The 22,545-nt window shown below is 52.9% G+C and overlaps 8 protein-coding genes across 8 annotated transcripts; 3 read left to right on the forward strand and 5 right to left on the reverse strand.

Annotated features, from left to right (window-relative positions):
• The first annotated feature begins 564 nt into the window (after window positions 1-564).
• Window positions 565-2,300, forward strand: BO86DRAFT_387892 (nucleolar and coiled-body phosphoprotein 1 family protein). Its single transcript, XM_025671711.1, has 2 exons — window positions 565-706; window positions 785-2,300. The coding sequence occupies exons 1-2, from the start codon at window positions 647-649 to the stop codon at window positions 1,913-1,915; spliced, it is 1,191 nt and encodes a 396-aa protein (XP_025529520.1). The 5' UTR covers window positions 565-646; the 3' UTR covers window positions 1,916-2,300.
• Window positions 2,301-2,541: 241 nt separating this feature from the next.
• Window positions 2,542-4,437, reverse strand: BO86DRAFT_447071 (F-box/WD repeat-containing protein; the record flags this gene model as incomplete). The annotated part of the gene is made up of 2 exons (XM_025676562.1): window positions 2,542-3,316; window positions 3,374-4,437. 2 exons carry the CDS (start codon window positions 4,432-4,434, stop codon window positions 2,542-2,544), a joined length of 1,836 nt encoding a protein of 611 aa, XP_025529521.1.
• A 561-nt stretch (window positions 4,438-4,998) lies between these two features.
• BO86DRAFT_408576 (cytochrome P450) lies at window positions 4,999-7,027 on the forward strand. Its single transcript, XM_025674354.1, has 3 exons — window positions 4,999-5,642; window positions 5,697-6,799; window positions 6,854-7,027. The coding sequence occupies exons 1-3, from the start codon at window positions 5,311-5,313 to the stop codon at window positions 6,988-6,990; spliced, it is 1,572 nt and encodes a 523-aa protein (XP_025529522.1). The 5' UTR covers window positions 4,999-5,310; the 3' UTR covers window positions 6,991-7,027.
• Window positions 7,028-7,206: 179 nt separating this feature from the next.
• Window positions 7,207-8,302, reverse strand: BO86DRAFT_387894 (mitochondrial 37S ribosomal protein mS37). Its single transcript, XM_025671712.1, has 3 exons — window positions 8,045-8,302; window positions 7,790-7,869; window positions 7,207-7,649 (listed from the first exon to the last, which is right to left on the reverse strand). The coding sequence occupies exons 1-3, from the start codon at window positions 8,160-8,162 to the stop codon at window positions 7,551-7,553; spliced, it is 297 nt and encodes a 98-aa protein (XP_025529523.1). The 5' UTR covers window positions 8,163-8,302; the 3' UTR covers window positions 7,207-7,550.
• Window positions 8,303-8,682: 380 nt separating this feature from the next.
• On the forward strand, window positions 8,683-10,137 carry BO86DRAFT_309039 (DnaJ family domain-containing protein; the record flags this gene model as incomplete). The annotated part of the gene is made up of 2 exons (XM_025667796.1): window positions 8,683-8,862; window positions 8,950-10,137. The coding sequence occupies 2 exons, from the start codon at window positions 8,683-8,685 to the stop codon at window positions 10,135-10,137; spliced, it is 1,368 nt and encodes a 455-aa protein (XP_025529524.1).
• Window positions 10,138-10,333: 196 nt separating this feature from the next.
• On the reverse strand, window positions 10,334-11,469 carry BO86DRAFT_335478 (uncharacterized protein; the record flags this gene model as incomplete). The annotated part of the gene is made up of 3 exons (XM_025668878.1): window positions 10,334-10,890; window positions 11,036-11,292; window positions 11,329-11,469. 3 exons carry the CDS (start codon window positions 11,467-11,469, stop codon window positions 10,434-10,436), a joined length of 855 nt encoding a protein of 284 aa, XP_025529525.1. The 3' UTR covers window positions 10,334-10,433.
• Window positions 11,470-12,011: 542 nt separating this feature from the next.
• BO86DRAFT_447076 (zinc-dependent alcohol dehydrogenase family protein) lies at window positions 12,012-13,484 on the reverse strand (the record flags this gene model as incomplete). The annotated part of the gene is made up of 7 exons (XM_025676563.1): window positions 13,409-13,484; window positions 13,288-13,345; window positions 13,158-13,227; window positions 12,822-13,107; window positions 12,626-12,771; window positions 12,261-12,573; window positions 12,012-12,205 (listed from the first exon to the last, which is right to left on the reverse strand). The coding sequence occupies exons 2-7, from the start codon at window positions 13,323-13,325 to the stop codon at window positions 12,012-12,014; spliced, it is 1,047 nt and encodes a 348-aa protein (XP_025529526.1). The 5' UTR covers window positions 13,326-13,345; window positions 13,409-13,484.
• A 6,203-nt stretch (window positions 13,485-19,687) lies between these two features.
• On the reverse strand, window positions 19,688-20,463 carry BO86DRAFT_387898 (uncharacterized protein; the record flags this gene model as incomplete). Its single annotated transcript, XM_025671713.1, has 2 exons — window positions 19,688-20,227; window positions 20,409-20,463. Coding segments are annotated over 2 exons (539 nt in total), but the record flags the coding sequence as incomplete, so codon positions are not given.
• Window positions 20,464-22,545: the final 2,082 nt, after the last annotated feature.

Below are 22,545 nucleotides of genomic sequence, written 5' to 3' on the forward strand. Positions count from 1 at the left end.
AGTGGAGTAGTGTTGCACAAACTACTTTTCAGAATGTGAAGTTAGCAGTTAATCTAGAGCCTGGATAGCATTTTTGGGTGATTGAGGTATCAGCGCAGGGCGTTGAGGGAGGTGACGGACTTAGAGACGATGTCCAACTTGAGGTTGCTCCTTTCGCTACGAGTAGTACCGAGTATGTATCAGATCAATTTATTAACTCTTGTGTACAAATATATTGCCGCAGTCAAGCATTCAAGTAGAACTGCTTTGCTATTAAAACCAATCTCAGATCATAAACACACTACAAGGAGCAACCTCAGAGGAAAGCTATTCCCTCCTCCGAAATTTCCAGCTGTCATTTGGTTCATCATGGATTACTGAGATGATGCGTTTCATCATCGGTCGATCCAGATCGATTTACAGTATGTCTCACGTGACCCTCATTCAAGCCTCAGTCACGGGACGCCACGTGAAAGCACAACTTTGACCGTCCAGTCAAAGCGTGGCAAATCACTGACCGCCTTCTGCCGGACCGCCGTCCCTTTTTTCCTCTTGAACTTTTTTTTTTCTGTCAGTCCGATAAAGGAAAGATCGAAAACATCCAGTCACTGCCCGAGAGTCTTTGTCCTTCGCTCAAGCCTCAGATCTCCTGCACCAGAGCGCTACAATGGCCGGCAAGAAGGCTCAGAAATCCTCTCCTACCAAGATGTCCAAGGACAAGAAGACGGTAAGCAACTTTTGACTTATTGTCAAGGTCGATTAGAATGCGCCGGGCGGGTATACTCACAAATTATCTACATTACAGGCTCCTGCCCCTCCTGCGCCCCTCGTCGCTGCAATTTCCTCATTTTTGTCCGAGAACGGACTGTCGAAGACCCACGAGGCTCTCGCCAAAGAGCTGAGCAGCAAGTCTATCAGTGCCGATACCAAGAACGTGCCTTCTTTGTTGGAGCTTTTCAAAACCTGGGAGCAGCCCAAGTCTTCCAAATCCGACAGCTCGGATGAGTCTAGCTCGTCTTCCTCAGACAGCGAGAGCAGCTCGGACGACTCCAGCGACTCCGACGTTGAGATGAATGATGCCCCGAAGACGCAGAAGAAGCAGTCTAGAAGCTCTTCGCCTTCTTCTTCATCTTCCTCGTCCGATTCCGACAGCGATGCGGATGACGAGAAGGAGGAAGAGGCTGCTGCTGCCCCTGCCTCCAAGTCCCAGGGCACCAAGCGCAAGGCCGAATCTAGCTCTTCCGAATCCGAGTCTGAGTCTGAGGCGGAGGGGGCTCCCAAGTCCAAGAAGACCAAACTGTCTTCTGCTGAGGCCTCATCTTCCTCCGATTCCGAGTCTGATTCTTCTGACTCATCCTCCTCTTCTTCCGAGTCCGAGTCTTCATCATCCAGCGAAGAAGATAGTTCTTCCGAGTCCAGCTCTGAGTCCGAATCCGAGTCTGACTCCGATTCCTCCAGTGATGAGGAGGAGACGGCCAAGCCCGAAAAGAAGGAGAAGAAGACCACCTCGGCCTCTAGCTCTTCTTCCTCCGATTCCGAATCCTCTTCCGATGAAGAGAGCGGAAAAGCCACTCCGAACTCCGAGAGCAGCGAGACCGTCGAGAACTCTGAATCTGACTCGAAGAAGGCAGCACCCGCTGCTAAAGTGAGCCAGACGCCCTCTGCCAGCGCCAGCCCTGCTCCTGGCAACGAGTTCCCTAAGAAGAAGCACACCGGTGCTCGCCCCACGCCCCTGGCTCTCCTCAGCGAGCAGCCGTACGACCACCACCCCTCGAACGAATACATCCCCTATGCGTATGCCGAGAAGGCCTGGGCAGATCTGTCTGTCACCCGGGGCAAGGGTTTCACTAAGGAGAAGAACAAGAAGAAGCGTGGATCTTACCGTGGCGGTCCCATTGACATCTCTGGCGGCAAGTCCTTCAAGTTCGATGACTAGATGATGCGTTTCAGTCGTCCAATACCCCATCCTGTTTGCTTTTTTTCGCTATCGATTCTGGTCGAAGGGTTTTGTGGTCAACTTGGTCTAGCTTTCCACGTGCACTGGCTACATCACAGAAGCTGCTAGACTTGGTCAACCAATCCCAGGGAGAAAAAGCCATTCTCTGTCACATTATTAGATAATCAGATCTAGATGCATGCTTTAGATCATGGGGTCCCTCAAAAATGTTTGCTTCTTGCAGCAAGGCGCTAATGGAGCCGGGTCGGAATTTTGCTTTCTTATTTCTTTTCTCAATCAACGTCATCTCTGATTGCCTTTCCCTTCTAACTGTATCTAAAACCGTCTTCGGCTGATTTCAGCAACCTAAAGAAACGAACTTGGTCGACGTCTACCTACAGGATCTATGATGACTTGTTCTTTCCAACTTTCCGGGCACATCCAGTCTATCCATGTAGTTCTTGCTGTTGACTTTACAGCAACCGAAACAAACGAAAGGAAAAAAGCTACCTTTTCCCTGAGGTGTATGGAAACCCTGTTACCACACCCCCGCGGAAACCCACACCGGCATGACGTGTATTCAAGATCCAGCTCCGCAACTAGCCCGCTGAGCCTAACTCCTCGGATCATACAGCTCGCCGCCAGGCGCTGAAATCCCTCAACTTCGTCCACCGACGATCCCAGCCGGTCGCAAGCTCATCCTCGACGTCCTCGTCCGTGACCGCGTCAAACGGCTGCTGCGTGCGCAGCCGGACGACCGCGGTGCTGTTCGCGGAATCGGGACGCTCGTATCCCGATAGATCGAGGGTGCGGTCCGCGCGATGACGACGACGCGTGGGTTGGGTCGTTGCGGGCAGGTTGAGGGAGAGCGGGTCCGCGAACCAGGCGCGGTCCGCGCCGATGGTGAGGTCGTCGGTCGCGACGAAGTCCAGGCGCATCACGCCGTCGGCGACGCCGGTGTAGATGGTCGGGGAACTGGGGGATGGGGAGCTCATCGTGTAGATGGCGCCGCGGTAGGGGCGGGGGTGCTGGCTCCGGGGCTGGTGGTAGGTGGTTGGGGCCGGGTGGGAGAGGTAGATTGACATCTCCTTGCGCGGGTTGTGGTTGATGTCGTTGGGGGAGTTGAGGGTTAGGTGGCGGAGTTGTGTGTCGAGAGATTTGGTGGACTTGGTGGGAGTGGTTCGTCGGGAAGTATGCGCGAAGCTCCGCATTGTGGGCTTTGCGTCAAGGTAGTTGTAGCCGTGGTCCATGCGGAGGTCGAAGACTTTGACGAGGGCTTCGCCGCCGGAGCCGACTACGAAGCGGTTGTGGGTAAATGGATGGATGCAGTAGATCGGGTTGTCGTCGGTGGGGTCGCGGTAGGTCATCTCGTGCTCTTTGTTGGAGCGGAGGTCGTGGAGTCTGGGTCAAGGAGTTAATGGTTGGAGGGTCTGTGATTGAAGGGTCATGAGATGTTACCTGACGGCTCGATCGCCCCATCCTGCGAGAAAGACCTGTCCGGTGTTGTTTAAAGGTGCGATGGCGTTGACGTCTGACTTGATCGCCGTAGAGGAATCGAGTCTGTCATAGTCGACCAGGTTCAGGTTGATTTCCCGGTCGAGTGATACACGCTCACTGGTGATAGAGGAGATTGTGATTGCATCGTCGGTGCGCCCTGTCCCGATGGCGAGGAGGTCAGGTGAAAGGAACTTAGAGTATCTATTGCGGGTTCTCTTCGCCGGGTCGATTTGGAGACGCGCAAATTCTGATACTCTCGAGCTCGTCGACACCGTGTTGTACAGCGCGATGGTTCCGTTGTTCCAGTGCGCTGCGAGTATCGGCTCCTCCCCGTTGCTCAAGTCGGTGCGCTCCACGCCCAAGCCATACGTCTCGAATACTTGCTGGTAACTATGCGAGGGCTCATCGATTGATATCGCGAGATGATGCAGTTCGCCCCGAGCGCGAGCAAAGATCAGATGCTCCTTGCCTTTTTCATAGGCCGGATGGTTTGGCTTCAAAATGTGTAGGCCACAAATGTCGTCTACACTGCTGATATGCTCGAGATCACTGAAGATAATCCATTGCTCAAGGGGTTTCGAGCCTGTATGCTTGACTCGCAAGAAGATTTCGTCTGCCGCACCCCAAGCGAGAACCTCTCGGCGGTCGTTCCACGCTGAACCGTTCCAGGTCTCATATGTGTCCAGGGCGGGCCGATAGCCAAGCGTAGGCCTGTCACCTCGGATCGCTTTTTCAGATCCGATTCTGGTTGCCTGTGGCGGAAAGACAAACCTACCTAGGACAGCATACTTGTCCAAGGCTCGCGAGCGAGACGTGAGCGAGTGAGCTGCTTCCCTCCAGAAATCTGGGATTTTCGAACCGGGGAACTGTTTCTGTACAAAGGCACGAAAGATCCGCCAATTATCAACGGCGATGGTTTCATGCAGACGTCTGCTGGTCCGAGAGAGCTGCACCAATGCATTGACGGTAGGCAAGTGGCATGCGATGAGGTAGAGAATCTCAGCGGGCAGATTTTCTAACATGATGCGGTGTGAAGAAGCCGGAGATTGGTGTTGATGCACCAATGCGTTTGGCGGTTCCCAGGTAGATCAGGGACAGAAATGACGTATGGTGTAATACTCTTTGCCACGGAGTCAGTCATGCTTGTTACTGTGCAGTAAGACGACCACAATGCTCACCTCATAAAAGAGAGCCGAGGTGTTCTTTCCTTTCCTACCGAGTGGATTTTGATATGTCCTACCGTGATGGACATGTTGTGGAATGGGAAAAAATATGGGTAATTCCTTCACGGGCCTAGAAGGGATATCTCGCCCCAATGCGCAAATCAACCTGCATATTGCCAAGCTTGGTAGGCTCCAGTCAGAACTTCAAACAAACTGATTTATAACAGCATAGAAGGTTGACTCATGAACTGAGTAAAATATACTGTAGCTTTACCAAGAAGAGCACAGAGCCAATTATTCCATCCATGAATAAACATGTGACTCTATTGGATGACTTATGTCAGCAAGCAGTCATCCACCGGCTCTTATCTTTGGCTACATTTTCTTATCGCAGCACTGATGCGTCTTTCCCCGCTTAAAGAAGCTTTGTCTGTCTACAAAGTGAGTCATGCTGCGCCTGCTCTTGACTCAACTTGCTTGTCTGGAAGGACTCTGAAATGGTATACTTCCTGTGCTCTTACGGTACTTTCAAAGGACGATTCTGGAGCTAGGCGCAAGGGAGGCATCTTGTGCTTGGTAGCTTCCACTGCATACTACTCTGTACACCGGAAATAGCCGATCTACTTGCGCAAATCTCGTTTGCCGAGGTGCACTCACAGATTGTCCAAGGTCATTACTGAAGACGTCGCAAACGTCCATTACTACGTACACTTGCATCTGGATTTCCACAGCATCATGGCAGTTTCCGCTATCACTAACGTCGCGGCCATCACCTGCGTCCTCGTGTTGACCTACAAACTAATTATCTATCCGGCATTCCTATCACCGTTGTCCAAAATCCCAAATGCACATTGGACAGCACCCATATCTCCCGCTTGGATTATCTGGAAAAGATACCAAGCCCTGAACAACCGAACCATCCAGGCAGCTCATGAAAGGCTTGGGCCTATTGTGAGACTTGGACCTTCTGAGATCTCAATCAACTGCGTTGATGGTGGCATTAAAAGTGTATACACTGGTGGCTTCGAGAAACATGAATGGTACCCACGAGTATTCGGGTCCTTTGGGTGAGGCCATTACAAGGCCCTCATCATTGTCGAAATACTAACAGTAGTGTCCAGAACTGTAAGCATGTTCACCATGACCGATAACAAGGCGCACTCGAGCCGCAAGAGGCTGCTGTCCAACATCTACAGCAAGTCGTTCCTGCAATCATCACCACACATCCACCTGATCTCTGAAACGATCATGCTTGACCGTTTTCTGCCTCTGATCTACAAGGCAGTGTCAGATAACGCCCTGGTGGACATGCACGATCTGAATCAAGGATTGACCATGGACTTCGTATCCTCGTATCTCTACGGGCTGGCCAATGGCACCAATTTCCTTCAAGATGAGGCCTTCCGCCGCAGGATGCTGCACCTTTACCAATGCAGAAAGCCGTTCGAATTCTACCACCAAGAAGTTCCTGACTTGCTGGCATGGACCAAGAAGATCGGACTCCGCCTCATTCCGAAATGGTGCGATGAGGCCAACGAGGTACTGGACGCATGGGGGCTAGGTTTCTGCAACCAGGCCGACGAATGCATGACGTCGACCAAGCTGGAAACCGAACCGATGGTATACAAACAGCTCAAGCAAGGCATCACCAAGCAGCAGAAGGCTACTGGATTGCCAGACGAAGACCCCAAGAAACAGAAGTGCGAGATTGCCTGTGAGCTGTACGATCATCTCACAGCTGGCCACGAGACTAGTGCCGTGGCCCTGACCTACCTCTTCTGGGAGCTTTCCAAGCAACCTGAGCTGCAGGACGAGCTCCGCAAAGAGCTTTTGACTCTTGAGCCAAGACTCACCTATCCTCGGCCTAATTCCTCCCGAGAACTCCCGTCTCCCAAGTCAATTGACGCATTACCTCTCCTCGAAGCCATCGTTACGGAGACGCTGCGCCTGCACGCGCCGATCCCAGGGATCCAGCCACGCGTGACGCCCTCTCCAAGCTGCACACTTGCAGGCTACAGCGATATCCCCGCAAACACTAGGGTGAATGCGCAAGCCTATTCGCTTCACCGCAACCCCACTGTCTACCCTGAGCCTGAATCATGGGAGCCGACACGGTGGCTCAAAGATCAGAACTCGGCCGCCGAGCTGGAGGAGCGAAGGCGGTGGTTTTGGGCTTTTGGCAGCGGTGGACGGATGTGTGTGGGTAGCAATCTAGCCCTGCAAGGTGAGTCCTTTTGTCTGTAACCTAGGTGGTGCTTGTCTAACCATTCTTCGTCAGAAATGAAACTGGCTGTGGCAGCCATCTACACGAACTTCAAGACCTCCATCGTCAATGACGACGATATTGAGGCGATTGATGCTTACACTGTCAAGCCTCGAGGCGAGAAGCTGATCTTGCGGTTCGAAAATGCTTGATAGATCAGATTACTTCATAGTCTCAATCATATACTTCATGAATATACGCCATATAACAGTTATTTCCCGTATCAGTAACATAATATCCGGTGAATAACTACACCTATACCATGATTGCAACCGCGTAGTCACCGGCATTTCTTTGAAGGGCAGAAGCCTTTAACGCTGTACTATAGCAACCCAGCCGCAGAAGCCCCAACTACGCACTGATCGATATCATGAACAATTCAAACCTGTCTTCTGAACCATAAATATCAAGAAACTCCAGTTAGCACAATAGAATACAGTATGTCCATCTCCAGCCGCGGCCGCAGCCGCAACCACAGCTACAAGCCCATATGCCCTGATTCAGCCCAACCTTGGTCCTGGCCTGTCCTATCCACCCGACCAGCACCGGGCCTCGGTGATCCTGCCCTAGACCTGGACGCGCCAGAGCTCCCAGACCCCCAACCCCAACCACACTAGGACCTTTGATGCCCAGCTTGAACTTCGCTCCCAAACACATTGAAAGAACCCCAAGAGAAAAGAAAAAAAAAACACAACCAGAAGCGGAAAGCCTCCTAACCCAAAACACCATCCTTCTTCTGCGGTCCACGGACGTTGGGGAACATTCTCATGAGGTGGTAGTTGATGGTGCTGCGTCCCTGGCGCTTGGGTTTCTGTGGTTTTTTGAAGCAAAGGATTAGCCCAGCCCTGTTTCGGCTTGATAAATGTAAGGGGGTATCTGAAGAGGCGGAATCGTATGGACAAGCGAAGGGTGAAACACGACACCAGAATGAAAGAAATAGGGAATACGTACAGGAGCATCCATGCACTGTCTCAATTGCTGTTCCAGAGCCGCGCAACCTTCAACAGAAGCACCGGCCGAAGCCCAGCAACCTATTTTCAATGGCAATGTCAGCTAAGATGGTTTTTTTTGGGGGGGGGGGGGTTCGGTATGTCGGTTCATGATGAATATCCAAGGCTTGAGATGAAGGGCCCTGAGGCCTCGCACCAGGCCAGATCTGCCGGGCGTTCGGAGATGTCTGAACAACGAATCAGGAGGAAGACGTACTCAGCATCGCGGACATGACATTGACACAGCCGTTGGGCTCGTTCTTGTTGGGTCTCCGGACGCGCAGGTGGTTGATAGTCTGGAGACGGATGGGGGTGAGACGGGTGGAGGCAGGCATGGTTGGCAATTTGCGTGAGGTCTATGTTGTGCTCGAGACCAGGCGGTACGATAGGGAGAAGAACGAAAGCAGGATTCGTTGATGCGACAAGCTCAATGCCAAAGTTATGCTACCGGGTCGAAGGGAAAGGGCAATCAATCCTGCCAAGACTTTGGGACAATTTTGCCCGCGGAGGTTTGCAATCCATAGAGACTCGCTGACATAATCCCGGCGGCGGCGGCGGCGTTCGCTGATAAGAAGCTGGGTGCGATGCTTGCGGATACAACATGCAATGCTCAACATTGAAAGATTGCAATTACCCATAAGAATGAGCAGAAGGAATGTGTGCACCTTATACGTGAATACTCTTGTTGCGCTGCGGACGACACGCCACATCCAGCCCTCCCCTTCGACGTGTCGATGTCTTGCCAGCAGCAGTGCGCGGGGGCGGCAAGATGCGGCAACTACGAAACAGAGCGATGACAGCAGCAGCAGCAGCAGCAGCGAACCCCAACATGAGAAGTCCCCGGAGCAAGGGGCCATGGCTCGTCGACTATCCGAGATGACCGAGGAAGCTATGCTCGAAGGCGGTCGATCCGCGCGCAAGAACCTCGAGTCCGCTGGGTTTTCGGAGGAGCTGAAGAAACAGCTGGAGGAACGGGTGGCGGCGGCGGCATTCCAGAGTGAGTATGCGAGTGCGCATGCTACAGTCAATACGCCGGTATGGCTCTACATCCTTTCCTGATACTCTTCCGCCCAACGGGATCCTGAAGTATGCTAATACAAAGAATCTTCTATTACGGTACAGGCTAGTGCAGGACAAGGTACACGAGACATTGCCGGCGCGGAGCCCTGGACCGGCACGGAAAACCTCCACGACGTCACCCTACGCATGCTGGATAGCTCGATTAAACCGATGCGCACGCCCTTCAAGATCCCCAACCCCGTCGACATGCGGATCAAGCCCAAGTCCAACGAGTCCGCCGGCTTGCGCCTCGCCCGGGCGAAGGAGCGCACAGCAACATACACCCTGGCGCAAAGCTCGGGGCCGTCGGAAGAAGAGCGAGAGGCGATGCGTCGGGAGATGAGGGAGCGGTTCTCGCCCGGGGCGCGGCCGATGCCGGCCACCTTGCAAGGACTGACGGCGTTGGCGAATGAGCGAATCGAAGATGCGATCGCGCGTGGGCAATTTAACAAGATCAAGCGGGGCAAAGGGGTGAACGTGACCACGGATCACAATGCGAACAGTCCCTTTATCGACACGACGGAGTACTTCATGAACAAGATCATCCAAAAGCAGGAGATCGTGCCGCCTTGGATCGAAAAGCAGCAGGATCTGGCGAGGGAGGTTGATCGGTTCCGGTCCCGGCTGAGGGCTGAGTGGCGACGGCACGCTGCCCGACTGATTGCCAGTGAGGGAGGGTCGTTGCAGGCGCAAATGCGTCGGGCGCAGGCGTATGCCGCAGCGGAGGCTCGCTTGGCCGAACGGGTCAAGATCGAGCAAGCTTTTAGAGACCCCAGCAGCAGCAGCAGCAGCAGCAGGAGTAGCGGTGAAGAGCAGGACTCTTCCGATGCGAGTACGACCGAAGCACCAGCCGAAGAGATTACGGAGAAGGAGCCCTTGCCTCATGTCTCGCCTCTCCGTGACCCGCAGTATCTCAACACCGAGCGTTCGTTCCTGGAACTCATGGTCAAGAACCTGAACGCGCAAACACGGTCCTACAATCTAATGGCTCCACCGGTGGCGCAAAAGCCGTACATCAACCTCGAGCGGGAGCTGAACGCTTGTTATACCGAAGTAGCTCCTGGTCTGGCCGAGGAGATCAAACGACGAGCAACTGAGCGGGCTCGAGGACCGGCTACGGACGGGCCCAAAGCTGCTAGCATCCTGGAATCTTTGAGTACCTCGAATACGGTGCGGGTGTACGAAGAGGATCATTCGAAGGGCTATGGACTCAAGCAGTTTTGGCGGGACCTCTTCGCCAAGAAGGAATAGACCAGTGTATATGTATATGTCTAATAAATCTGTACCATAGTGGATCCACCCATGTCTATACAAGCACAAAGGGGTTGTTCTCTTTATCGCGAACTACCAAGTCACCCTTCCGGCCCCAAAGTCCATAGCCATAGTGAAGGAAGGCAGCCTGCAATCACAGTCTGTATTACACAGCGCCAGCATTGACAAACCACAAAGCAGGATATATGCGAATTGATTGATATATGACTGATTATAGATCAGCACTAAAGCTCCAACTCACATCAGATATATTCTTCATAAACCCAAGACCGGGCTCAAGCAAACTTATCATGCTTCCCCCGCACCCTCACATCCAGCACTACCTCATGGAAGTCGCCCTCCCTCCTCGCCTTGCGCAGCCTCCGCACCTCATCCTCCTCCAGCCGCCGCCCCACGATCCCCTCCAACTCCTTCCGACTGACCTTCTCCCGCGCCTTGATCTCCTTACTGGCCTTGATCTTGGGCTTGAACCGCGCCTGCATCCGTATCCGGACGTTCGTATCCGCTGACAGCGTCCCCGTATCCCCGCGCACCTCGAGCTTCACCCCGGACGCCGTCGTCTTCGAGGGTACCTCCGCCACACTGATGAAGGTGCTCTCCTCGGACTCGCTGGTGCCCGTCTGAATGGAGAACGTGCGCGGCACCGCGGCGGGGTGGACATTAAAGGTTTCGTAATGCGAGACTGCGGAGGAGGTTGCGCTCAGGATGCCGTGTTTGTCGCTCGATAGATACCTATTTTTGGGCACGTTCACACATTAGCACTATGACCTTCCGAGTAACCCCCCCAATATCCCGCCCTACCCTCTACGAACCAACCCCGCAATGCACTACACCCATAACAGGGCGAACTCCATATAAACCAGGAAGGGAAACATACCGCCCATGCGACCCCTTAAAACTCCACCCCTCCACGCCCGCCACTTTCGTCGCCACCCACACCTGCCGCACATCGTGCGGTTCCGCCGTGCTGGGGTCCCCCTCGATGAGGTTCTCGAGGTCGGAGGCGAAGACGTTCCCGTGCGCGTCGCTGGCGATGCACGTCGGCGGTTGGCTGGCGAGGACGAGGAGGATCGGGCCGGCGATGTCCGAGGGCACGTCGGCGGAGACCCACGATTGGTCCTCGGGGTTCTCGTCCTCGTCGTGGTTGGTTTGGGCAGTAGCGGTCACCACATCATTGGCGCCGGAGTGTTCGGATGCTGGTGGGTGTGTCGAGGTGGGCTTCTTGGCGGTGCTGCTCGGGAGGGAGGGGTCGGCTTTGCGCTTTTTGGACTTGTGGGGCTTGTCGCCTTTGAAGGTTAGGGGTTTGACCATTTTCTTTCTTCAGGGTATTAGGAACAGGAGGGTATGCTCGAGAGGGGTGAATGCGGAAGTTGGGAAGGATAATTGGAGGCTTGAGTTGAGTTAGAAAGTGAGAAGAAAGATGCAGTGCTTGCGGGAGAGAGCGAGAGAGAGAGAGAAAGTGACGGGCTGGAGTTGCTTATCGATAAGGAAGGAGGATCTACTTGAGCTGTGCTTACTGTGTATTTAAGACGATTTACACTCGTTGAATGGATAAATGCTAGTCTATGCGATTACAATAGCCGTAATTTATGGTGAGATTAATTTAGTCGATTTGACAGGATGCTAAAATAGGAGTTCAACGACTGACAGGTCATACTTGAGGTCATTCTGATGCAGTGAGGGGAAGGACCTTGGTGACGCCGACCCACCGGCTACTTCTCCATAAATACTACAACACCTTCCCACAGCACCTAAAGATCGAATCTACTGAATTCGTCGTCGACAAGCACACGAGTGTGTCATACATATTCATTCGTTAATCATTACTTAGAAGCACAGCCCGCTATGCCAATCTAATCAAAAGTGATAGCCGCCTTAATGGCAGACTTGTTCTTCATGCTCTCCAAGCACTGCTCCCACTCCTCGATCTTGAACACCTTGTTGACAATACCCTTGACCTTGACCTTGCCAGAATCCAAGTAGTCAATGGCAGCAGGGAACTTGTACACCTCGGAGAAACTACCCAGGATGGTGATCTCGTCGCCGACTATGAAGCATTAGCATCTGCACTCACCAGAGACAAGACAGACAGAACGACTTACAGATCTTGCTAGGAGGCCAAGAGACACGGTCCTTGTTGGAGTACACGCCGTACACGACGAGCTTACCACCGCGGCGGACATAGTTGATCGAGTCTTCCAGAATCTTGACGCTACCGGTAGCCTCAACGACAATGTCGAAGCCATAGGGGTTCTCATCCTTGAGCTTCTGGAACTGGGCGCTGGGGTCGCTGCGGGAAAGAGCAATGTACTCGTCACCAGCCTCGAGGGACTTGGCCAGGTCCATCTTGAGACCCTCAGGGGCAGCAACAACGACACGGCAGCCACCGCATTGACGGAGCAGTTGAGCCAGAATCTGGAAGGAGTCAGCTGGGTTGGAAATAGAGACTTGGATGCGAGGCACCTACCAGACCAGTGGGGCCAGCACCGAACAACAGAACGGACGAGCCCATCTTCGGGGCGATCTTGTCGAGACCGTGAGCGGCGCAGGAAGCGGGCTCCAGAAGAGTGGCGTCGACGTCCGAGAGGTTCTTGATCTTGAACACCCTGCCAGCTACGCTGTGTTAGCCGATGCCGTGGTATAAGAAGGCCAGACGAGCATACCAGGGTAGGCGCAGTACTCAGCAAAGCCACCGTTCATGGTGACACCGTGAGCCTGGAAGTTCTCACAGAACAGCTCGTCTCCCCGACGGCAGTAGAAGCACTCGCCGCAAAGCTCAGAGTTGTCGGCCACCACACGCTCACCAATCTCGAAGCCCTTGACCTTGGAGCCGACGGCGGCCACAACACCAACCGTCTCGTGGCCGGGGACGAGAGGGAACTTGGCAATAAATTCACCCTCGTGGATGTGCAAATCGGTACCACAGACACCGCAGGCCTTGACCTTGATCTGTTGCGAGTCAGTGAAGGCCTGATACACTCAATGTCTGTGAGGCTTACCAAGACATCGTTGTCACGAATAGTGGGCAAGGGAACCTCGGCAATGCCGTGCTTCAGGGGCTCCTCATAGCTATGATTGGATCAGCATTGGTTGAGGACAGTCAGCGAAGGGGAACCGTTCATAACCTACCGGAGGGCCTTCATGGTCTTGGGGAGGTTAGCAGCCATGTTGATTGATGTGAGCTATGCTGTCGAGATATTAGTCACAATGACCAGGCTAACCGATCGCCGACAGGATAGCAGTGACCTACAAGATGAAGAAAGGGTATAGAAGGAAAGAGGGAGCGATCAGGTGGGGTATCTGTGAAGATGAACGTTGGAGAGAGGAAGAGAAGATGAGATGAAGAATGAACCATGATCGAGGGGGAAGTTGAGGCTATTTGAATGCAGGCGAAAAGTCAATAGAGAAACGAGAGGTCGAAGAACGAGAAGGGAAAATGAAGTCAGAGCAAGGACGAGGAGTATAGAGAGTGGGGACTGGGGACTGCCAGTGCATTGCCCGATCGAATCCAAAACAGACTGTCTGTTGTTTGTTTGTCCGTCTGTACTATACAAACGGACGGCGGTTTCTTTCATTCCGGTCTCATGCATGGGCTGACAGGGTGTGTGTGAGGTCTGGCAGGTTGAAACCAATTGGGAGCACAGCAGTACGGGCAAACGTTTTAATGTCGCCCATGTTCAATGCCTATCCCTGACTACAGAAAAGCTACAGCACACCGGCCCAACATTATCATCGGTTTGAGAATCAGACTGACATTTTGAGATACAAACAAACTGATAGAGAGACATACAATACAAACTCACAGACACTAACTACTGTACTGTGTACATGTACGCAGTACCTCTCGGTACCCGGCAGGACTAATTTCGGAGCAGCGACGGCCAGGTATCGGGAAGTACACCGTACTTCGGGTTTCTGGTAGCATGACTTCATCCCGTGCCGAGACTAAACCCAACTGATCCTAACTGATCCCAACTAAACCCAACTTTAAGACCTTCCTCTCCACCAAGTGACTTCATGGCTTCAATTACAACCCCACTTTCTCTGGACTTGCCTTGTTTGACTGGCTTCTTTTCCTTTCCTCCATGCTCTCCGCGTCGTCTGATTCTTTCGTTCCTGTTCCTGTCTCCAGATCCCATCTGCCCCTGGATCTTCCAAGCAGGATACTGATTCCGACACTCAGTCGGGAAGTACACGATCCCGACAATTCCATTCGATTCTCTGGCTTTACCATCCCCATTCCTCGGAAAGAAAGAAAGATGAGCCGATGATTGAGCGGAGGATTGTTCCCCGACAGAGGGGAAGTTGGGGAAGCCAAACCAACCCGTCCGGAGGGATCTAGATGCTTCCAAAGCAACAGACTCACCGCTGCTCCACCGCAACCGACCGCACTAGTCAGTAGTAAACCAACGAGTTCTACGTCTCAGACACTGGTGCTCAGTCTTTTTCATAGACTTTGACTGATAAAAGATGCTGCACAAGAGCAACGGGGCCATCCACCCACCGTCCAGGCTTCAGAGAGATGCATGCACTCCACTCCGGACGTGTGTGCACGTATGCAGCCCACGGTTCAAGCCTACTACCTGCCTGTGTCGACCAACTTGTGTACATACCACGCCTAGTCGACAAGATAGGTGAGGCTAGGAGAAGACAAAGGAGCCACTGGGAGCCCATTCCGCGCGACAGGATGTAAGGCTGCCTGGCAAATCAGCATGTGAGACGGACTACGTCCGGTCAATCACTGCACCAAGATTCATTGAGCAACAGCCTATCAGCAAGTCGGATGCTTTTCGTGGATAACTTCACCATACATTCAAACCACAACCAGTGATCATCATAACTGCCAAAGATGTGAGAGCATCAATTCAGATAGAATGGTCACATGATTTCAAGGGACAGCTCTCCCGGAAGCTTACCATCACGAAGCTTGCTGAAGCATCAATGCCATGTGATCCTCTAAAAATGGCTTCTCTTCCATGCGCATCAATCCTTTCCTTGATCTCGGTGGGAGCACAATATGCCATATGGTCGTATTCATCTCCCTCACCGCAGACTAGCCCAATGAGAATTCACCATGGGGTCTTCCATGCGCAAGGGGACCAGCAGTAAGCCTGCAAGTCTGCATTACGGGACATTCCATGAAGCCAGCCCCCTTCACATATAAGTTTAGCAGGGGCTCTTTCTTTCTGACCTTTTGTTTCCTTTCAGCGGTCAGTATGAGTCTGGATAGTCTTCCTCCCGAGCTTATTCTGTATCTGGGGAACTTCCTCGGCCCCAAATCTCTCGCCGCGTTGACCAGCTCCGCAAAGAGATTTGCACTGCTGTTGTACCCCCAGCTTTATACCAAATGGATCCAACTCCATTGCGCCAGTCCTGTCACCTATCGCTCTTCCTGGAGTAACATCAAGACCTGGTCATCACAGTATGCAGTTGATTACTTTACTCGAGTCCCGAGCCACACATTTCCGGGCCAAGATCGCTCTACACTGGTACACCATTTTGCAGGAGCAGGTAATCTGCGCCTGCTTGGCATCCTTATCCGCCAAGGGGCAGACGTCAATGCAAAGAACGAGGATGGGGTCATTCCTTTGCATCTAGCGGCGTATCAGGGCCACCTTGATGTCGTTCAGGCTCTATCAGACCTTGGGGCAAATATCAACGCAGTCGATCGATACTGTCAGACACCATTGCATATGGCAGTCCGTGGGGGTCATCTAGACGTAACGGCGCACCTGCTCAAGCTGGGTGCGGATGTGTTCACAAGTCACGCGGATGGGGCTTCCCCTTTTGAAATGGTCGTCATTCATGGCCTGACAGACTTTTCAAGGATTTTCATCTCCAGTATCACCAGCGCTAAAGGCGACATCAATACACCTGGTGCGCAGGGCTATACCGTGCTGCACTTAGCCTCCTGGCAGGGATACATCCCCATCGTGGAATACTTACTTGCTCACCATGCTGACCCCTTCGTGAGGACCTCCACTGGCGATACAGCTTTGAATCTGGCTTGTAAACAAGGGCATACGGAAGTTGTGAAGCTTCTCTTGGAGGCGGGGGCGGAATCGCGCGGTGACATCCTCGCCCCTAATATCCGGGGCGTCACTCCATTCCACAACGCCGTTTCCTGCGGCTGTGTATCATTGATTGAGCTACTTCTCGATTTTGATGGCGATCTTCTGGCCGTGGACGTCTATGGCAAAAGTGCCATCGACCGAGCACTGGACGGCCCGGAGGACGTGTTTCAGTTACTTCTCCGTCGCGGCCCGGCGTTCTGGCCGGAGCATCGCTTGCAACCCCGGCTCTCCCTGGATTCACTTTGGTCGCGGCTCTCGACCGAGTTCGGATGGCAAGCAGTCACTCGGATCATAGAACTAGTCAGCATCGGCAGAGCTGCGGTGGATCTGTCCGCCCCATTTGACTCGGAGCGCACTATCCTCCACGTCGCATCCAGTGGGGCATATTTACACCGCAGGTTTCATAAGCTCATTCTATCCTTGGTCAATGCAGGCGCAGACGTCGACATCGCAGAGCACGGAAGCGGCGACACGCCGATCCATATCATGCTACGTCAGGTGAATGATTGCAGCAACAGGGGCGACTATATTGAAATCATTCAGAAGATGATCCATGCCAGCAAGGATCTGCACAAACTCAACAATGAGGGGAATAGCTATCTGCATTTCGCAGCTGGGCGAGGCGCTGCCAGCATAGTGGAACTGCTTCTAGCTCTTTCGCGACCCGTTCCTGACAACAGGGTTGGAGCATCAGCCACAACACTAGGGTTGTCGCGACGGTCATTCGACGTCAGCGCTGGCAACTCGAAGGCGGCGACAGCGCTACACTGGGCCGCCCGCGGAGAGAACTTCCGGTGCGTACGATTGCTGGTAGAAGCTGGGGCAAACCCATGGCATTTGGACGACGCAGGCAACCCGCCCGCGCATTATGCGGTCTGTAGCCAGAGTCAGGCGGCGATGGATTATTTTGCTCACCTCGGAGCGGCGGATCATGAACGATGTGATGCTTGCCTGGGGAACATCACTCAGTGGAAGCAGAAGAAGGAGAAGCGGCGCATTGTGGCCGATTGGGGGGCAGACTCCTTGGATATCTCGTACTTGTTTGAGGTCGACACAGCGGAGTGATAGATGGATTCCGAAGCGGGATTCATCTAATCGTTCCCTTCATTTCTTAATCTGTTTGTTGGATGGCGCGTCTATATACAGGAGCGATCCTATCACTGATTCATCCTTCTTCAAGACCACCATAGAACCCTATATATCTTTCATCGCGATCCTTTGACTTGTCTATTGCCGCGTAACCGCTAGTCCATATTCTCTGATCTAGTCACCTACATCTGCATCTGGTGTGTGACGACAGCCTCGTCCTCTCGATCTACTTCCGGGCTCGGATCTATGTACCGTACAGCACGGGGCTTGTCCTCGGTAAGAGATGGACTACTGGACTGCTTCTGCTACAGCGTTTCTTGGAGGCTTCTTTTGGGTAAATGGCCAACTGGTCCTGGGAAGCGGAAGAGTGTCTCCTGCGAGAGGCTGTCAATGCGAGGAGGTAGTGCTATACCAGATATCATTATTGCAGAAGTATATCCTGGTCATCAAGTGGAGATGAAAGACACGTGGAGGAGGAGGAGGAGGCGGAGGCTACGGCAGCTCTTGGGCTAGCGAGAGGAAGTAGATATCAAATGCATACGCAGAGTTGAGCGTCTGGATTCGATGTGTTCCATCGGACTACTTACCAGGCAGCTTATCTGATCCCGTAATATATCTAGCCCGGTAGATACAGCAGAAAATATCGTATCTGGATCTAGTTCACTGCTCTCTGTATTAGAGGTAAGTATTGTCGAGCATAAGCTACAGTACAGTACATGAGACGAAAATCAGTGATCCTGACTATAGACCCCAAAAATGAGTGTGTGTGCCGTGGCATACATCAATCTCCAACTACTCGCCCAACAGCTCAATAACAGCAGCATCCTGTACTGTATGCATCCTAAGTGAACTACAATACGCAATCCATCTAGGTTTGTACCGTACCCGCCTCTCCCCAATCACTCGAACCCGAAATTCGCAGACAACCCTATCTCTACTCGACTTCATACGCACCCTCCTTGGAAAAGAAAGGGCCAACCCCCATAAACCACACAACTCCAGTACCCACCACCACCACCATCACCAGAACCATACACACTGTATATACAGTACAATAAATAGTTACCTCAGGTCCCAAGAATGCCCCTTATCAGGGGGCCACAGAATAAATGCCCCGGAAATCCAAAATCCCCTTACCTCCTTCCCACCCATCCAGGTACCGACCGTATCGAACAATCCCTACCAGTACCCTATCTCTTGAGTCCCAGATTGACATCCACGGGTTCCTGTTCCTGTTCCTGTTCCTGTTCCTGTTCCTATTCCTATTCCTCACACCACACCAAGAATGATGGATGACGGAACGCCACGCGGAAATCTGTTACAGGGATGGGGGAGGTATGGGCTATGGGCTGCTAGTCTATCTTGGGCCAAGGGGGATGCGCAGGGGTATGGCACAGGTACAGTACAGGACAGGGACCATCGGCAATGACTTGCTCGGGATTTGGTGGAAGGGGGGGATGGAATGTGAGGATCATTGCTTCCTTGGCGCGACTGTGCAGGTGGACGAGGAATGGAAGCAGGTAAGTAAGCGAGATGAGGGGGTACGTACCGTCGAGGGACGCGGTTGTGCTGGGTGGCATTCTTGGGCTGACGGGTCGGTCCTTCAATGCGCGTGAGATGAGGAGAATTGGGGGCGCGAGGTTGTTACGTGGGAGGTGCTTGGATCTGGTTCTTTGGAGAGTTTGGTGGTATAGCTAATTTCTGACTATAGGTCTTAGAAGGTACGGCAGCTTGGGTTGCTGTTGAAGGCGTTAAGGTTGCGTGCTTTGCATGCTGCCGGGATGTTCTTGGGGATCGGCCGTGAGTTGGAATTGATGCGTTGATATCAAAATTAGTCTTTCCGGAGTTCACGTTTGATGGTGTAAGTCCATAATCACTGCCCTTGCTCTGAATAGTACCTCTACATGTCAAAGGAGACATCCTTAAGCATCAGCATGCTCTTTCTACATATGGTGTTTTCATTCGAGCCCGCGAGATCTCATCACCAGCAACAGGGACCTCTATCAACCATGGCAAGAGGGTAGCTGGTCCCAAATATATACTCTAACATGAAGAGAGCAACGACGGTCTTGTTCTCTCCGAGTCAAGGGACTGAATGCTTGCCTCGCTCGACCCTTCGGTAAGTATACTGTACAGTACAGGCATACAAACCGATTGTCCCAAAGAGATGCATCTCCGCGCTGAATTCGTGCTACCACCAGGGCATTGCAAGTAAGGAACCAAAGAGAGGGTTACACTTACAAGCAGCACTTGCATGCATGTTTAAGTCTATGTAGGACCTGGCATCATCCCCCACCGCACCCACCCCCTGCCCAAGCTGCAGGTGGGAAACCTGGGGCTTAGCGCGGAGGATTTCATGCAGATATATTGATAACTACAGCTTAGGGTTTAAGACCCTATCTTACAGGCTGTTGCAGGGGTATTATTGCACGACCAAAGGGAAAGAAGGGGGGGGGGGAGTGGTGAATTGATTGATACGGTGGGTACGTGCCCTTGCGGAGAATTTCTTTCGGGAGAAGAGGGATAATCCATTCCTCGATATCGGTTGGCTTGCACTGCAGTGAGCCCAACCCAAGGAATAGACTTGCGGGTGGCGTTGTCGATTATCTTGATCGATCTCCCGATCTGAATCTCCCCTCTTCCACCCCTCTCGCCCCACGATACTGGGGTGCAGCGATGATCTTGGATCAATACTCCAAAAGTGGACCAAAGGGGAGGGGGGAGGGGCAATAACAGATAGATAGACTTGCATATAGATTGTTTTAGCTTGATCACCGCGAGGAGAGGCAAGCTGGGGGGGAGGGGGGGTCCCACGAGGGTTGCAAGAAAGGGGGGGCAGGGGGAGGGGTCCCTGCAGACCCAATAGTGGCAATGCTATTGAACGTTGAAGCTTCTTCGATAAATCCCTATCAGATTGAGTTCAATTGATTGTTCGGTAGCAGGAACCTTGATTAACTTGCATCACCGGAAGCAAGAAATCAGACATGAGAGAGATCTGTGCATGCCCACACTCGTGGTGCCAGCATCCAGAAGCGTTTTACCAGTAGATCCCTTAACAAGGGATAGAAGGGAGAGAAGGTTGCATACCTGCATAATCGTCTCTGGTTCACATAAGCTTTCCTTAGTCTTCCGCTGTGCATGGAAGGGGTTCTCCCCCTTTAGGTAAGCGACACCTTTTGAGCCTGTCGAAGTGTAAGGAGTGAGGGCGTATGTAGCGTAATGGAGCCCTGCCCCCAACATCTGGCAGCTTTTCGGGCCCTACGGTAAAACCGGAACTTGATGAGACCCATATTGACATTTTAGCCCGGGCACTAGAAGAGGAGTCGGGCTCCGGTGGCAAACTCTAAGCCGGATAAAAAGGTGGGCATGGTGGGATGAGGTCTTGGGGCGCGCGTGTGGTCAACGGCCGAGAAGTGGCCCGAGGAAATCAAGTAGAACAAGTCTGGACTCGATCGAGACGCGACTAAGTACGTCACCGATCAAAAGAATCGGTATTGTTGTTTTGTTTTGTTGTGTTTGGGATGGGATTGTTTTGCAGATCAATGGCCCCCACGATCGTATCGGAGATGGAATCGCAAGATTGGATACTTTGTAGGTCCTGTACGGAGTAGGTGTGCTATATCGTCATCTGGGAGTGGAAGCGAGAGAGATTAAGCTTCATAGGAGATAGTGGGGACTGGACGCGTCGGAATGGTTATTACCGTACGCCGTATTATGTCATGGAGACGGCAAGGAAAGATAACAAGCAAGGTGAGGACGCAGGAGGAGAGGGAGAGAGAGAGGGGAGAGAGAGAGGGGAGAGAGGGATAGTCGGAGGGGAGGAAAGAAGGGAGGCTGGGGAAATGTGATGTCATACCAAGCATCCAAGTGAAAAGTGGAAACCTCAGGCAACAGTCATGGGATGGCGTTTGCCGGTCGCGTCACTCACTGTCAAGTCAAAATGTCAGTTATTGTTGGGGTACACCCAGGGTACCATGGATCGATCAATGTGCTCCAGTACCCTCAATGTTTATGTTTACATCTCAAACACGCGAAACGCGGAACCACAAGGATAAACAATGGGGCAGCTATACGTACAGATCGCAGACCGACTGACTTCCTGAGGCCGGCCAACACATACATACATCGGCATTGGCGGGGGAAAAGCAATCGGTCATTCTCCCTCCTGCAGGTGAGGGACAGACTGACTTTCTCCCCCTCACTCCCTCACTGACATCACGACTGGCGAAACCGGTTGAGAGCACACCAGTCCGTCATCACTCACTCACTTGCGACGCGCCGTAGCTAAATAAAGTTGCAGGCAATCACGCTGGAGCACGAGCACTAGGGCTGCACTGCTGGCCCAATCACCGAGCATATCGGTCCCCATCTAGAACCAAATGCACCCCCCCGCACCAGCGCTTCCTTCATACAATCCGAATTCCTGCTGACCCGCCAAGGCTGTTCACTGGCTGGCTGGCTGGATGGGCTAGTAGTAGTTTTACGTCTGTTGTGATTTTTGAGTGCGCCCGATGCTGGTGCTCGGTCCTCCAGGGTGTCTGGGCGGCCTGCCCGACAGATAACTGCCTACTAACCCTGCTAACAACGCGCACATGGCCATGACACCGCGGCACAGCGTCTCGAGTCAGCTATCCTTGTCAGCGACTCCACCAATCCATCCGAGGTATGAGCACTAGTTTGCTAGCACGGCTCACCATCGCGTGAATTTGCGCCCATAGCAATGTCCAACGCGGCTGGTCGGCGAATCGACGACTCAGCCGCACGGCGCCGAGCTGACCTATAGACAAGAGTTCGGAAGCTTACGGATTGATGGGCTGGCCTATCCGCCGACACCTACCACTCGCACCACTGTGTTGCGACGCGAGGCATAAGATAATAGTCATTATTGGGGGCTAGCGCTCCTGCTGGCGGATAAGGCCGACCCTTGAGCCGCAAGTCCGGTTAGGCCTTCTAGCACCGAAATTGTGATTAGAACATGGCTCAATTCTGGACCCTCATGAGCTCCAACGCTAACCCCTCCGATGCGAGAAGGGATTTGCACGGGGGCCGACCGGTGTCTCAGAGAGGAGGGGCTTGGGCGTGGGAAAGGATCAGAAGGCCACAGGAGGGGGGGCCACCAGGTGTGATCGCTGTGCATACGAGCTTACCGATCTCACCATTTGTGGCGGTGGAAATAGTAACAAGTCGAGGCTAAAAATCAAATCTCAATCCTGAGAGGGGTTGA

This window comes from Aspergillus japonicus, assembly GCF_003184785.1.
Source record: "Aspergillus japonicus CBS 114.51 unplaced genomic scaffold BO86scaffold_13, whole genome shotgun sequence".
Classification (NCBI taxonomy): Eukaryota; Fungi; Ascomycota; class Eurotiomycetes; order Eurotiales; family Aspergillaceae; genus Aspergillus; species Aspergillus japonicus.

Bases quoted from the DNA above. Each gene is read 5' to 3' on its own strand.
- BO86DRAFT_387892 (XM_025671711.1), top strand. From the start codon at position 647: ATGGCCGGCAAGAAGGCTCAGAAATCCTCTCCTACCAAGATGTCCAAG. The intron at 707-784 runs GTAAGCAACTTT...TCTACATTACAG, and splicing joins TGTCCAAGGACAAGAAGACG to GCTCCTGCCCCTCCTGCGCC.
- BO86DRAFT_408576 (XM_025674354.1), top strand. From the start codon at position 5,311: ATGGCAGTTTCCGCTATCACTAACGTCGCGGCCATCACCTGCGTCCTC. The intron at 5,643-5,696 runs GTGAGGCCATTA...AGTAGTGTCCAG, and splicing joins CGAGTATTCGGGTCCTTTGG to AACTGTAAGCATGTTCACCA. The intron at 6,800-6,853 runs GTGAGTCCTTTT...ATTCTTCGTCAG, and splicing joins TAGCAATCTAGCCCTGCAAG to AAATGAAACTGGCTGTGGCA.
- BO86DRAFT_387894 (XM_025671712.1), bottom strand. From the start codon at position 8,162: ATGCCTGCCTCCACCCGTCTCACCCCCATCCGTCTCCAGACTATCAAC. The intron at 7,870-8,044 runs GTACGTCTTCCT...CATTGAAAATAG, and splicing joins TGTCATGTCCGCGATGCTGA to GTTGCTGGGCTTCGGCCGGT. The intron at 7,650-7,789 runs GTACGTATTCCC...AAAAAACCACAG, and splicing joins GACAGTGCATGGATGCTCCT to AAACCCAAGCGCCAGGGACG.